The sequence below is a fragment of the Montipora capricornis genome, chromosome 5 (genome assembly GCF_036669925.1).
Source record: "Montipora capricornis isolate CH-2021 chromosome 5, ASM3666992v2, whole genome shotgun sequence".
In the NCBI taxonomy this organism is placed as follows: domain Eukaryota; kingdom Metazoa; phylum Cnidaria; class Anthozoa; order Scleractinia; family Acroporidae; genus Montipora; species Montipora capricornis.
In genome coordinates this window covers 9,686,851-9,701,850 of record NC_090887.1, presented here as the reverse complement: position 1 = coordinate 9,701,850, position 15,000 = coordinate 9,686,851, and the positions used below count along the sequence as shown (strand labels likewise).

General features: G+C 40.6%; 1 protein-coding gene across 1 annotated transcript in view; it reads right to left on the bottom strand.

Annotated features, from left to right (window-relative positions):
- The window catches only part of LOC138050192 (protein sidekick-2-like), a 103,584-nt gene that overhangs the window by 44,088 nt on the left and 44,496 nt on the right, over window positions 1-15,000 (bottom strand). The window contains 4 exon segments of the mRNA XM_068896649.1: window positions 1-309; window positions 2,971-3,264; window positions 5,122-5,463; window positions 14,713-14,859. The exon segment at window positions 1-309 is cut by the window's left edge and continues 42 nt beyond it. Coding sequence (XP_068752750.1) covers window positions 1-309; window positions 2,971-3,264; window positions 5,122-5,463; window positions 14,713-14,859 — 1,092 coding nt within the window.

Genomic DNA, 15,000 nt, shown 5'->3' with positions numbered 1-15,000 from the left:
CGCGTGGAAACAAAACTTTCGTTCCATCTTTGGCCGTTATGCCCACAGCCTTGACTCTTATTTTGTACTCAACGTAAGGTGTCAGATTTCCAAGGCTGTACTCGAAGAGAGTATTCAGATATGCCGAAGTCTTAGCACTGTGGTTGGCGAAAAAACTATACTCCTCACAATACTTCTTTGGGCAATAGGACAGGCGATAACGCGTAGGCTCATTCAGTCGTTTGTTGATGTGCTGTATTTTCCATGACACGTCAATAGAGGAGTTGCTGGTGGCATTCGCGTATAAAAACGTCAAGTTGACGTCGGGGACTACAAAAACAAATAAAAGTATCAGAGCCATCAGTTGTGAATCAGCGATGTGTTGTTTACTATTTTAAATGTGAACTGTGTGATGCAGATTATGTTGGGTATACAGCCCGACACCTTCACCAACGCATTGCTGAACACAAAAATTCGTGAATTGGCCGACATTTTTTGGAAACTCACGGTAGGAAATATGTTTTAGAAGAAAACCAATTTAAAGTCTTAAGAAAAGTGCCAGGACAAATTTGATTTTTAACTTTACGAAATGCTCCTCATTAAGAGTACCAAGCGGCCTAATTTAAACATCCAGACGGACTCCATACGTGACAAACTTTTTGTTTAATTTTCATTGTTCCTTTCATTTACTATTCCTCCTTATCAGCTATTGCTCTTTTAGTACTTATAGATTGTAATTTTCAAATAACCTTGACTTGATAATGACGTTCAGCCAACGTCGAAACGTCGTCGTTTTAACAAGGTTTTTAGTACTTTTTAGCAGGTGTGAATGTATTTTGTCACAATTTTTTAATAGTTAAACGTCGGAGGAACAACGTCAATATTATAGAGCTGTAGATTCTAGGACGAGAACGACGACGAGTACGATATTTTCCCATAGAACAACAGTGAGCGCGTGCAAACCAGCGTCATTTTAGCGGGAAAAATTAGTTCGAGGTTCTGCCAAAATGTTGTCGTGTCAAAACAATTCAACAACACGGTAGCAGTTTTGGGTTTTTCGATCAGCAAAAAGGTTCAGCTACCAGTAATAAGAATAACTGAGCAATCTACACTGCTAACAAAGAGTAAGATTAATCTTCTCGGTTATAAGTCTTCTAAGTACTTTAGCTAAAAATGGGCAGTCAAATCTCGTACTCGTTCTCGTCCTCTTCCTAGAATCTAAAGGTCTCTATAACAAACGCACAAGCTTCATAAACAAAACAACATCAAAAATACGATGCGAAGAAGAAAAGAATAAACGGAACAGGAGTAACCTGCGTAACTGGTGAAATTGTTGGCGCGTAAAGCAAATTAATGAGCGGCGAAGCCGCGCGGAGAATGGGGGGAGCGGCGCTGTGAAGCGGTCCTTCCCATTCTTCGCACAGCTTCGCCGCTCATTAAGTTGCCTCTCGCGTCAACAATACCGAAAGCCACGCAGGCTAAAGCAGGAGTACCAACAGTTTCAGCAAGCAGGAAGTTTTCTGTGCTAACTGTGATTTGAGTTAGTGAGTTAAAGTCAGATCAGACCTAAAAATTTCTTGCTAGCCACTTCCCACCCCAATTGATGTACTTTGTGACGTAATTCAAAATTTCGAGTATTTGACAATTCTATTTTCACCAATCAATTTTAGGGGTTTTTTTGCATTAAGACAATGGATATCCAGTTCACTAAGGCATGATACAGTCCCAAGAGTAAACAACTTTTATTGTTTTGAAGTAAAGATCCCACCCCACCCCCCTCCCCCATTTTCCAAAATTTAAAAACGTATTACATTATGGGATGGGGGAAATAGCGAATTGGAAATCACAGCGACGATGACGGCTACGGCTACGGCAACGTCACGCTCAAAACAAGTATATCACTGGTTTAAAATGGGGAAAATAATCGTGCTGCACTCGCGATCGCGGCACGAATTTTAATACACTTCTGTGACGTGCTCCACAAAATGACAACGTGAAATGATAAAATTTTAGGTTCTGACGACGGAGGGTGTAAATTGCAAGTTGCGGGTTGGGGTTTCAGGTCATTGTTTCATCGCAGCTGAAACAACCCAAACCTTTACTAATGCTAAAATTAGGCATAAACTGAATAATGTTTAAGCTAAGGTTAGCATTTTTGTAAAGGTTTGGGTTGTTTCATCTGTGATGAAACAATGATCTGAAACCCTAACCCGCAACCCGCAACCTGCACTGTACACCCTCCATTTTGACGACGACATGAGCATACAGCAGTGAACCGCTCATTTTCTGCCGCCTCTTCAAAACCGTTATAGTTCGCCCGGTTTGTACAACAGAAAAAGATGGACTACTCGCGAAATTCTTATGATAGCGCAAAGTTACTCTGAAGTGGCGTTTTCGTCGACATAAACGTTGTCCATGCTGAAACTCCCAAATACATGGTTTCGGTTCGACCTTGTTGAGCTGCGTCGTTGCTGTACTTGCCACGGCGGTTTAAATAAAGATGGTCCGAGTTGGTGATAGGTGAATAGGTAGGTAGGTGGTAGGTGAATTGAACTCTAATTTTGTGCAAAAAGTTTCTTCTCTTTATCAAATTAGCATCCATTCTAGTCAGGTGAGTGACAACGCTCCATTCGCTACTTTCGCAAATCCCACAATACACTGCTGTGGCTAACAGTGGCAGCTCCACATACAAGACATGTGGTAAGCTGAGTTGGGAACAGCTAAACTGTTCTCCCACGGCAAGCGTGTGGGAAGGTGGATCACCAAAAGAGATCCCCCATAATACAGTTCATTTTGGGGGGTCAATTGCATCAAAACAATGAATATCCAGTTCACTGAAGCATGATACAGTCCCAAGAGTAAATAACTTGTATTAATTTGTTTTTATGTAAAGAACTCCCCAAAACGTATTGCGTTATGGGACTTGGAAAACCATCTATTGTTCACTCATGGACAAAAACCAAGAACAAGTTTTAAACACAATGATCTTACTCGTTTGGTTCGTTGTTGCGTTTACAGGAGAACTGGGCCCACCAGGTCCCGCTTTCGTCTTGGCCCGAACTCTAATGTTGTAAGTGACGAACATTTCTAGGTCATCTAGCACTGCTGTTCGGTTGTTCTCGCCGTCAACGGTTCTATTTTCTATCAAACAACTTCCATTCCTCAATTCAACTAGATACCCGGTTATGTTTCCATTGCGGTCATCCACCGGTACTTCGTCCCAGGACACGCGCACACTTGAAAGTGACCAAGAGCGGGTTCTCACGTTCACTGGAGGAGAAGGTACTGAGAACAGAAACATACACATTTACATATCTCAATCAACTATTTGCTATATATATTAGTATTTACTAAAGCTTTGACCGAGCAACTCGATAGTGTAGTGGTGAATGACGTAAGCTGATAATCCAATCCTTGGCTTGTACCTGACGTCATGGAGTAACGAACTTAACGAACGAACGTAACGTTGGTGTAACGAATAATAGCGAAACGTCTTGCGAATTTGGCTCTATTATCATGCAAAACGCGAGCGACATTTTTCTTTTGTTTTGTACACCAACGTGGCCGTCTAATCACGTGAGTGCAAACCAAGAATAGCCTGGGTTCCATACGTAATTTGATCTTTTTTTTTTTCTTTTATATTAGAAAAAAAAAAATTTCCATTTGCAATGGTAGTGACCGTTCACGAAAGGGAAATGCGCGGTGGAGACGGGACCCGATGCTTCATATGCGCTGTCAATCGTCGAACCAGTTATGGCTTCCTACATATAATGATCATGCCCATACTGAGATTGTTGCTGGCTTGTTCCCACTTTAAGTAAATGATGTCCTTGGTGGGCACAGTAACGTTTTCGACGGAAATAGATAACCCTTTGCAGATTAGCTCAATGTCGAAGGCCATCCGGTACATTGTAAAGTTTCTGCGATTTTCATAATTCTGAGGAATCTCACCGTCAAGAGCTAAGCGCCAAACTGCGTTTTGGCCAGGAAGATCGACTCCGCCTCCGGAAAATGAATTGGAATTTTGTTTAGTTCACAGATCGAATAGCACTAACTTTAAGAGCTTCGTCTGTCAAAGAGTCGTAGAGATTCAATAGCGTTCCATCGGCGAGTGTAGGTTGGTAGGTTATGTCACGCATCAATAGCCCTTATTCACGATAGTCGCCATGTTGGTTATTAAATTGTCATGTAAATAGCCATGTGTTATGCTGGGGGGCAAACAATGGAATAAAGGCAAATTGCGGAAAATCGGCTCGTCAAAATATTGAATTAACATTGCAAAAAGTACATTTTAGAATTTAGAATTAATTACCTTTTATAATAATTTCTATCTTTTGATTGCCTCCGACATTTTGACTGTCTGCTTCGTTATCTTGTGTAATCATTCTATTTTACTACTTAGGTGATAAACATTCAATGAACGTGAAACAAATCATATGTGTGGCTAAGATGTTCGTTATAACCTCTCGAACATGTGTTGTTTGACCCCTCAGAAATGTGTAGCTAATTTGCATGATAAAGGCAAATCCAACATGGCGGCTATCGTGAATAAGGTCTATTGTGGGTTAACTCTCGGCTTGGCGTCGGAAGTTTGATTAATGGAAGCCAAAACGTAGTTTGATCGTTGGCGACCGCGGAATTATGAAAATCGCAGTAATGGCACAAGAAATGCTACACAAAAGGTGAAAAGAACAAGGAATCACAGCCACACGAATGAACTCGACTTGTAACGTGTTTCCGGGTGCAAGTTTTTACCGATAAGCATAGAGGAGAATCTTTGTTTACATGTTTTTCTATCGTTTTTTAACGAACACGTAGAATCAATACAACTACTACATCCGGGAACCAAGCGGCCAATTTTTTTTCGTAGGACCATGTCCCACTCTTCAGGATCGTACAATGGTTCCATTGTCGTACAATGGAACCATTGTACGATCCTGAAGAGTGGGACATGGTCCTACGAAACAAATTTGTCTACCACGGAATGTAGTCTATCTTACCTGTAACTGTAATTGTATATATATATATATATATGTAACGCAACGCTTTGCACAATGTTTCTTTTGGGACGAGTGGAAGCGTTGCGATACATCCAAAAATACACAGCTGCAAAGGATTCTAAAACTTCGTAGATTTTATTACCTCCTTCTTTTGTAGTCACAATTATCGGTCGACTTAAGTTCCCAGTAAGATTTGCCGTATATGCCGCCATTTTAATCTCATACTTTGTAAAGACGTCTAGCCCTTCAATAATTGCATATTCTTTTGTAAAGACCTGTTGCCCTTGAAAACTTTCACTTGTTTCATTTATCGGAACATGCTTTTTTACTGCGTCTCCCCAGGTCCCATTTTTCAAAGCACGGTAGGACACCACAAAGGACTGCAGGATGAACCCTCTCTCCAGGCCCCAAATCGCCCATGTCAGTTTAATTGACGTGGTTCCCATTGGTGTTGCAGTGACATTTGTTGGAATGACGGACGGCGCTGAAAAAAGACCAAACGATAGACAATGCATGACATTACCTTACAAGCGTCCGTTGATAACTTCAGAGCTCGAAATTAAAAAAATAAATCAAACTTGTCCTGTTTCAAAAGTCGAGCAACCAAACCTTGTCAGGTTGGTTGCCTTAAAAGGGTTTGCTTACCCAGTAGGAAACACCCTACGATTAAATACAAGCCGTGTTGCAGTGCTCCTGTGTTTTTTCGCGCAAGTCTGAGTTTAATAAGGGCTCGTTCGATTGACCGTATTCCGCAATAGGAATACATGGAATAGAAGTTAGAAATCCTTCGTTTTTACGGAGATTCACATTAAAATTATCAAACACTTAATAAAATGCTATTCAAAACATGGTAAAACGTTCAGCTGCGGTAAATTAATTATTGTTAACTTCACAGTACTATCGAAACGTTGACAGTAGAAAACTGACAAGTAAGTCGAGTGCTGCGTATGATTATTTTTTAATTCATCTTCTATTTTTCCTCGCCACACAAGGCCCCAGTAGTTCAGAGGGTGCGTAGCGCTATCCACTGAATAACTAAAGTGGTTTATCCGCTGGATAGTGATTTATCTGGTGGATAGCGCTATCCACCCTTCACACAACTGGGGCAAGGCTTTAAAGCTTACCAAAGACTTGTCAAAAACTACCGCTAATCAGTTTCGAGCACTTTAACTTGTACGGGTTTTAAAAATAAAAATAACCAAGGGTCCCCTGGGGAAATCCTCTTGGTACTTAAAAAGTCAAGCACCTTCCTTAAAATTCTGGCCGTTCCCTATAGCGTAGATTTCTGCAACAGTCTAATTCTTAGCCGAATCCCCAGTTTTTCAATCCATTGTGCAAGTTTCTTAGTGACACTTCCAAGACCGGTACTTCATCCACGTTTTTTCATACTCCACACTCGTCTAATCTCCCACGTCAAATTCTGATATTTTTCGACTTTTTCAAATTCCTTTTCATTCACCCCACTATATTATTAGTTATTATTATTAATCATTCTGATGACCATTATCATTATCATTACCATTATTATTAGGAAGAATGATTCTATCTATCTATCTACCGTTTATTTGCCTCCATCACAATAATTGATGATTCTTGCAAATTGGAAACGGCCAGTGGTCGATATATAAATAAATAGATAAATAAATAATAAATAAATAAATAAACAAATACATCAATAGATAAAAGTAATTATAAATAATATTATGAATAAGATTAAAGGCAGTTTGTGAATGACGTCAGAGAAGAGGCATTTACTGTCTCATTTGGCAAAGCGTTCCACTCGATTATTGTTCTTGGAAAGTAGGAGAATTTATAATAATCAGTAAAAGCGAATGGGAAATCATAAGCTTGGTTGTTGACATGACGGCTAACTCGGCCCAGTGGCTTCAGATATTTCGCAGTGTCTATTCCAGTTTGGTCATTGTGGATTTTATAGAACATGACTAGTCTATCCTTTTTCCGCCTTTCTTCAAGGGTGTTCCATTGCAATTCCTACAGCATCTCATTAACACTTGATACGTAATTGTACCGGTTTAAAACATACCGAGCTGCACGTCTCTGTACCATTTCCAGTTTTTTTACATTTTCTTTGGTAAAGGGATCCCATGCTGCTGAAGGGTATTCGAGTAGTGGTCGAACCAGGGTCTTGTAAGCCAAAGATTTTAAATTAGATGAATTAATTCTCAGATTTCTTCGGAGGAAACCAAGTGATTGATTGGCCTTATATGCAATGTTTTCAACGTGGCGATTCCACCTGAGGTCTCGAGTTAGGGTGACCCCCAGGTACTTTGCTGAGTCCACAGTTTCAAGGACTTTACCATGAAGGGTGTAATCGTGAATTATCGGGTTCTGCTTACGAGTGACCCGTAGGACATGGCATTTATCAGTATTAAATTCCATAAGCCACTTCTCTTCCCACTGTTCTAGTTTCTTTAAATCATTCTGAAGAAACTTGAACTTGGTGTCAGCCTGTGACCGTATAGTTATGTATAGCAGGGAATCATCTGCAAAAAGACGTACAGTTGAAGCAAGAGACTCCGGTAAATCATTGATGTAAAGTAAAAATAAACATGGACCTAAAACGGATCCTTGAGGGACTCCTGACTTGACATGTGTATAACATGAATGTTCCCCATTTAAGACAACTCTCTGGGTACGATTTGTAAGGAAGGCTTGTATCCATTTATTTGTCTTTCCTCGAATTTCATAGTGATCTAACTTTAGAAGAAGTCTTTGGTGACCAACTTTGTCAAAAGCTTTAGAGAAATCCATTATGGCTACATCTATTTGACCTCCATTCTGCATATTATATGCTAAATCTGTTTGCTGTTTTCCAGTCCTCAGGAACAATACCAGAGTTATATGATTTCCTAAATATTGTAGTTAGTATTGGGGCAATCACATTTGCCATTTCTTTCAATACACAGGGGCTGATTTGGTCTGGACCTGGCGCCTTATAGGCTTTGAGAGATTTTAGCAATTTGAGCAGGCCAGATTCTGTTATATTAATGTCAGCCATGTCAGTGTAAGGTGAGGGTCGCCTTAGGAGATCTGGCCTCACTGGTGTTTCTGTTGTAAAAATTGCCTGGAAATTGTCATTTAACAAGGTTGCTATTTCCGCAGGTTTCGTCACATCTCTACCTTTATCGCAGAGGGACTTAATCCCAACAGTGTCTGTTTTGCGGTGTTTGATGAAGGTCCAAAAACGTTTCCTACCAGTGTGACTTTGTGGATCATCAGTTGGATTAATTATTGACTCGACATAGCTCCGGTAAGCTTTCCTCATTTCACATTGTATTACCCTTTTTAGGGATTTTAGTCGCTCAACTGTTGTATTGATGACATCTAATCCCATCTTTTGTTGCCGTTTTTTCCTCATGGACAGCTTAACTCGTTTACGTAACAATTTACGAATTTGTGGAGTGACCCATGGTAAATTATCTCTAGATTTTGTTCTTCTATGGGGGATGTGTTTTTTGACTGCCTTACCAATGGCCTTCTTAAATTCTATCCACATTATATGATATCGTTTACAGTTTTATCATTAGTGTTGTTCTGTATCTGCACAGATGCTGCCATTAAGTCTTCCGAGATATTGTCCCATTTAGCCCTTTTATACAAAGGGATCTCACGCGGTTTTTGTTTATAACGTACTGGTGTTAAATCTAACTCCACAACAGGGCAGTCATGGTCTGATATACCTGGTATAACAGACATTCTTAACACTGTTTGGGTTGTTTGTAATGACCAGGTCTAAGATGTTTTGATTTCTTGTGGGTAGTTCGACCACTTGAGTTAAATTATTATCATCCAGTATATCCCCAAACTGGTAGTGGAGTGATGGATGGTTGCAGGGCTTAACAATGTGTTCTTTCCAGTCCCAGCCTGGGAGATTGAAGTCGCCAGCAAGGAGGATGTGATGGTTGACGTTTACTAAAGACAAAGATCTCTCTAGTTCTAATAAAGCCTCTTCGTCATTTTCATGCGGCCTATAATAGGCTCCAATGTGCAATGTCTTTTTACCAGATTTGTAACTTGCACCACATGATTTCACAGCCTGTTTCAAGCTCAGGTTGTCTAGTAGCTATTAGATCTTTCTTGACAGCAATAAAAACTCCCCCATGAGGATCAGTTCCTCTGTGTCACCTCTCAATCTCATACATGTCTGCTATATCTCCCCTGTACTGTGATTTTTCGTCAGCCATGTTTCAGACCCGATTATTATATCTGGCTTACAATCTGCTGCTAGTTGAGCGAGATCTTCATTTTTGGCCAAGATGCTTTGACAGTTTACTGTGAGGATCGAGAGTGACCTCTTTTTGCTGTGTTTGGCACATGGAGATGATGTAGATACTGGCAACCCTATCGATGTATCGATCGAGCCAGACGATGTGTCGATCGAGCCAGACCGTGTTTCGGTGGTAGATTCAAAGGCGCTTACAAAAAGCAAGGAGACATGATCCACCAAATAAAGCGAAAATCTTCGCTACGCTAGTTATGGAAGGTCCAATTAATTCGACGCTACATTTTTTAAGCGATGATGGTGGTGGGGGCGTGGTGCCCTTAACGTATGATGTTATGACGCAACTGCACGACAAACACCTGGCAGCGCAGAAGGCTAAGCTTGGCTCCCTATTGTTTGGTCCGATGGAGAATATTCCTGATATTTTATGTCACGAAAAAGATGGAGAAATGATAAAGGAAGCCGCTCTACGGACTAAAGGATCGGGGGGACCTTCTGGTATCGACGCGAATTGGATTTAAGAGAATGCTAGCCTCTAAATCGTTCAAGTAATCAAGGTCCAATCTCTGTGATGCTCTCGCCACACTGACAAGGAAGTTGTGTACGGAATATTTTGATCCTGCTTCCATCGAGGCCATACTAGCAAATCGCCTGATCCATCTTGATAAGGGCGAGGGTGCGGTCCGACCCATTGGAGTCGGAGAGGATCATCGGCAAGTGCGTTACCAAGGTAATCAAACAAGATGTGATTGATTTTAGTGGATCATGTCTCTCCAAGTCTACGCGGGCCATAAATCGGGGAGTAAGGCAGCTGTACATACCATGCGCGAAATCTTCAAAGCAGACGAGGCAGATGCAGCGTTACTTGATGACGCGTCAAACGCCACTAACTCCCTTAACAGGACTGCAGCTCTTCATAACATCAGAGTACTGTGCCCCACGATTGCTATCTACGTCATCAATATCTACAGAGCGCCTTCGCGATTGTTAGTGATCAGAGGGAATGAGTTGGAGTCTTCGGAGGGTACAACGCAAGGGGAGCCTGTACGCTGTCACTCTACAGCCCTTGATTACGCGTTTAAGCACCTCAAGCTCAGCAAAGCAGTGCTGGTACGCGGTCGATGCTACAGGATCCGGGTCCCTGGATGATGTAAAAAAATGGTGGGATGAGCTATCGACTGGTGGCTCTGCGCTTGGATACTTCCCTAATGCGAGAAAGTGTCGGCTGATCGCTAAGCCTGAGAAAGAAGATGCTGCTAGGGAGATCTTCAGATACACAGCAATTAACATCACTAGCGAGGGCCACAAGTATTTAGGCGCAGCTATTGGGTCAAGGGGCCCGTTTCTCGAAAGTCCCGAAAACTCTTCGGGCCCGAAAAGCCATTTGAGAAACTGCCAACCGCTTATTTTGGAAGGCCGGTCTTTTAACATGTTTTCAAGGTAACAAAAAGCAAACTAACTGTGACGTTCGACGACTTAAATCCTCTCCGCTCTTGAGATACAAAGGGAATAGTGACACCAAAAAGTCCTTTAAAGTTTCGGGACTTTCGAGAAACGGGCCCCAGGTCATATCTTGAAGAGTATGTTAGGGAGAAAGTAGAGGATTGGATAAGTTAAGTCACTAGGCTCGCAGAGTTCGCCACTTCTCAACCTCAGGCTAGCTATGCGGCCTTCACATTTGGTCTGCGACATCGCTAGACGTATTTCCTTTGAACACTTCCAGACATTCATGATCTGATGGAACCGCTAGAGCGCGCAATCTCTGATGTAATGATACCTGCCATCACGGGGCATAACTGCTCACAGAGTGAGCGAGATCTCTTGACCTTGCCAGTACGGATGGAGGAACTGGGTTTTACGAACCCTAGAGACCAAGCAGAGTCGGAGTACGCAGTGTCAGTCAAGATAACTTCCCCGCTTGTAACGCAGATAGTCTTACAAGCGCACGAGCCTCCGGATGATACTGTAATAAGAACTTTGCATAAAAGCGTGCATAAAGAGAAAGATGAAGATTTGCAGGAGAGGTGTGAAAATGTGAGAAACTCCTTATCAGGTTAGACTAGGAGAGCCGCTGATCTTGCTATGGAGAAAGGTGCATCAAGAGGGAGTTTAGAGATGTCGTTCACTTGAGGTATGATTGGGAAATCACCGATATCCCTTCGATCTGTGTCTGTGGGGATAAGTTCAGTGCTGACTATTATTATTAATATTATTATTATTATTATTATTATTATTATTATTATATTATTGTACTTTAATTTGTCTACATTTGCCCACTATGGCCAAAACCAAATCATGGTTCTAAGGCACTAGAGGAGAAATATCGTAGTTTTCTGCAACAGTCCAATTCTTACCCTAATTTTTAATGAATGATTATTTTTATTACCATAATTAGTAATCATTAATTATTAATTAAAACTTATTAATTATTAATAATGAATGATATAATTATTAATTTTCTTAATTATTATTATTATTATTGTTATTATTAATAGAAATGAATGAAATCTTTGTCATGACAGTTTTTCTATGTTATGAAAGTCGTTTTCAATATTTACAGTTCCAAATGTGCTAAATAAAGGACGTTTCACTTGACTGGAGTTGAAACTCACGACCTCCCGCACGGGAGTCCCATGCCCAACCAACTGAGTCAACAGGTCACTAACTCTTCACTCCTTAAAGTGCCCTCCCTGTGACCAAAAAAATCAATTCTTATTTTTCTGTAGCTTTCAAAACTCTGTGAACTAAACATTAAGCGACCAAAGTTTTAAGCCTTCATTTCAAAAAGACACCTACTTATTTAGACTGGAATTGCCTATTTAATAGTCCGCCATTACTAACTTTGAGATCTGGAGAGAGCTGGATCGAGGAGAAGATGACGTCAAAGGCTCACTAGTTTAAGAATGCAATGCTAGTGTACGCCGCAGAATTAAGATGCAGCACGAGAGTTTTGGGTTCTCAGACTTTTAAACTCGCGTTTTCCATATATAATAAGCTGCATTCACACGCTGAGATTTTAAGTTAATGAGCCTTTGACGTCACTTTTCCCTGGGTCCAACCCTCTGAGGTCCAATCGATCAGTTTTGAACGTGAGTAATGGCGGAACGTGAAATCCAAAAGTTACACTCAAAGTGAACAGCCTTTGGATAAAACTGAAAGCTCAAAATTTTGCAAGTCAAGCAAACATACTTTCAAAATCCGAAGAAAAAAATAAGTGATTTTTGTTTTTTTTTTTATAAAGGGGGCAATCCCGCATAGACTTGTGAATAGACGAGACCAAGAAAAAATGATATGTATATGTAATCGCATGCATTGGCCCAAGGGCAATAGACCTTTTTGCAGATACGGTGGCCATTTTGATTTCTATTGTTTCGAAAGACATAATGGGATGCTCAGGGTGCAATTAATATGTATTTGCCCCTGGGCATCCCATAATAGCTATTCGAAACAATAGAAATAAAAATGGCCGCCGTATCGGTAAAAAGGTCTATTAAGGATTAATTTCAAGCGTATTTTCAAAGTTTTCACAAAGCTGCCCGAGTCGCGAAGCGATAAAGGCAATTTGGAAACTTTGATTGAAATTAATCCTTAAATCCACGAAAGCACATTGCGATTACATGTTTATCACACAAAGAGCAAAATTATTGAGGGAAGACCGTTCAGTGCCGCGACAAATGGCAATCAACACACTCCCATCGGTTAAAGTTCAATTTGATAAATCGTTGCTGTCAACAGAAAGCGCTTAAAATGAGTTTTCTCGTGGACAAAAAAGTAGTTTAATCTAGAAGGAGATTCTCTTGTAACTTCGCTTGCTCTGGATAAGCAACTGTTAACCAATCAGGATCAAGTAATCATGCCCTCTTGATTACCACAAAAGTGCCCTGGTGATTAAGGAAAAATGCCCTCCGCCTCAGCCACTCAGCATTCAGTAATTTTGCCCTGTATGTGATATCATTGGTTAAAAGAGCATAAATCATCGTACTGCACGTGCGCCACGGATTTTAGCGCATATTTTTGATGTACTAAGCAAACGACGACGTGAAATCTCCAAATTTGAGGTTTTGACGACAACGTGAGCATGCAACATTGAATCTTTGATTCGCTATTTTCACTCTGAGGACCGCCCAGACTAGACATTTAATTATCGACAACTAAAAAACGCAGTGTGTGGGACGAGTTGCCGACAACTAAACGCTAAATTCTAAGTTGTTAACAAGTAAGCAGTTTCCCTTTTCGAAAAGGGAAATTGCTCGGTCGTCGACAACAAATAGTTGTTGATAACCACCAGTTTCACCACGTTATCTGGGGTGTGGGATGGTTAGTTTTAGTTGTATCGCATTTGGTCAGTGTTCTTTTTACTACAAACATTCTTCCGCGAATAATTTTGTAATCGACAACGGAATACTCCAGTAAGGGGAATGCTTCCAACGGACATATTAGTTGTCGATGACTTTCTGTTCAACAGATATAGTTAGTTTTAGTTGTCGAGAACTATCGCATTTGGTCAGTTTTCTTTTAATACAAACATTCTCCCGCGAATAATTTTGTAATCGACAACGGAATACTCCAGTAAGGGGAATGCTTCCAACGGACATATTAGTTGTCGATGACTTTCTGTTCAACAGATATAGTTGTCGACAACTAAATGTCTAGTTTGTGGAGGCCCTGAAACCGCTCGTAACAATTAATTTTTTTTAGGACACTTCGCCTACATTGTAGAACGTGAACGAGATGGAATGATCTAGGGCTGTGTCACGATATTTTACCACATTAAGAGACTTGAAACTGGGAACCAAGCCAATCGAAACAACAAGTACTTAGATTGAGATTGATGTTTTTGAAAACTGCTCAGCCTAACAGTTTCTCAAGGGTGAGCTCTGTTGTTTGTAACTTTGATTACATTTGCTCGACAGGCATATTTTCGACACGAAACTTTGGTTTTGGTGGCCTTGAACAATCCAAAGTCTTTCGCGATTTTTCAATATCGTGTACATAAGCGATTTCTAAGTAAAAATATAGAATGAAAGGTTCGCATTTGTACACTAACGTTATCGTAGAAACGTAGATTTTGGTGATTTCACGTTGCTGTTAATTATGCAGAGTACCTTATAAATACGCGGCTGGTATTCTTACAAGTCACAGGTCACAGGTTATGTTTTACCAATACAGAATGTATCCTAAACATGCCTAAAGGCTAACCTTTGAACCTAATTAGGCCTAAACAAACGTTTTTAGGCCTGAGGTTAGCTTTTTATGAATGTTTAGGATACTTTCTGTATCGGTAAAACAATGACCTGACACCTGTAAAAATAACAGCCGTATTAATACGTGCTAAAATGCGTGCTGCACGTGCAGCATGATTATTTTTCCTCCTTTAACCAATGATATTCTTGTTTTGTGGCGTTTTCGTAGCCGTAGCCGTCATCTTTGTTAAACTCCTTAACTCCCTAAGACTAAATTTGGAGACGACGTAAAGGATAAGGGCAGTACCTCTGTTTTTCGTCCTTAATGGTATGGCAACACTCCAAGGACCATCACCTTTCCGTGTAAAGGCTAGTACGCGCAGTTCGTACTTTATGAACATTTGCAAGTTTCTGATCACTGTACTAGTTACATTCCGTGGAAAACCGATGAACCATCAGTATAGCTGCTATTCGTCACCTCCAGCTTATATCCAATGATAATACCACGTTGCAAGTTTTATGGGCACTGGTTTCCAGCTCACGTTGATGCTGTCAAATGATCTCGATTCTGCTGTAAAGTTCTCTGGTGAAGATC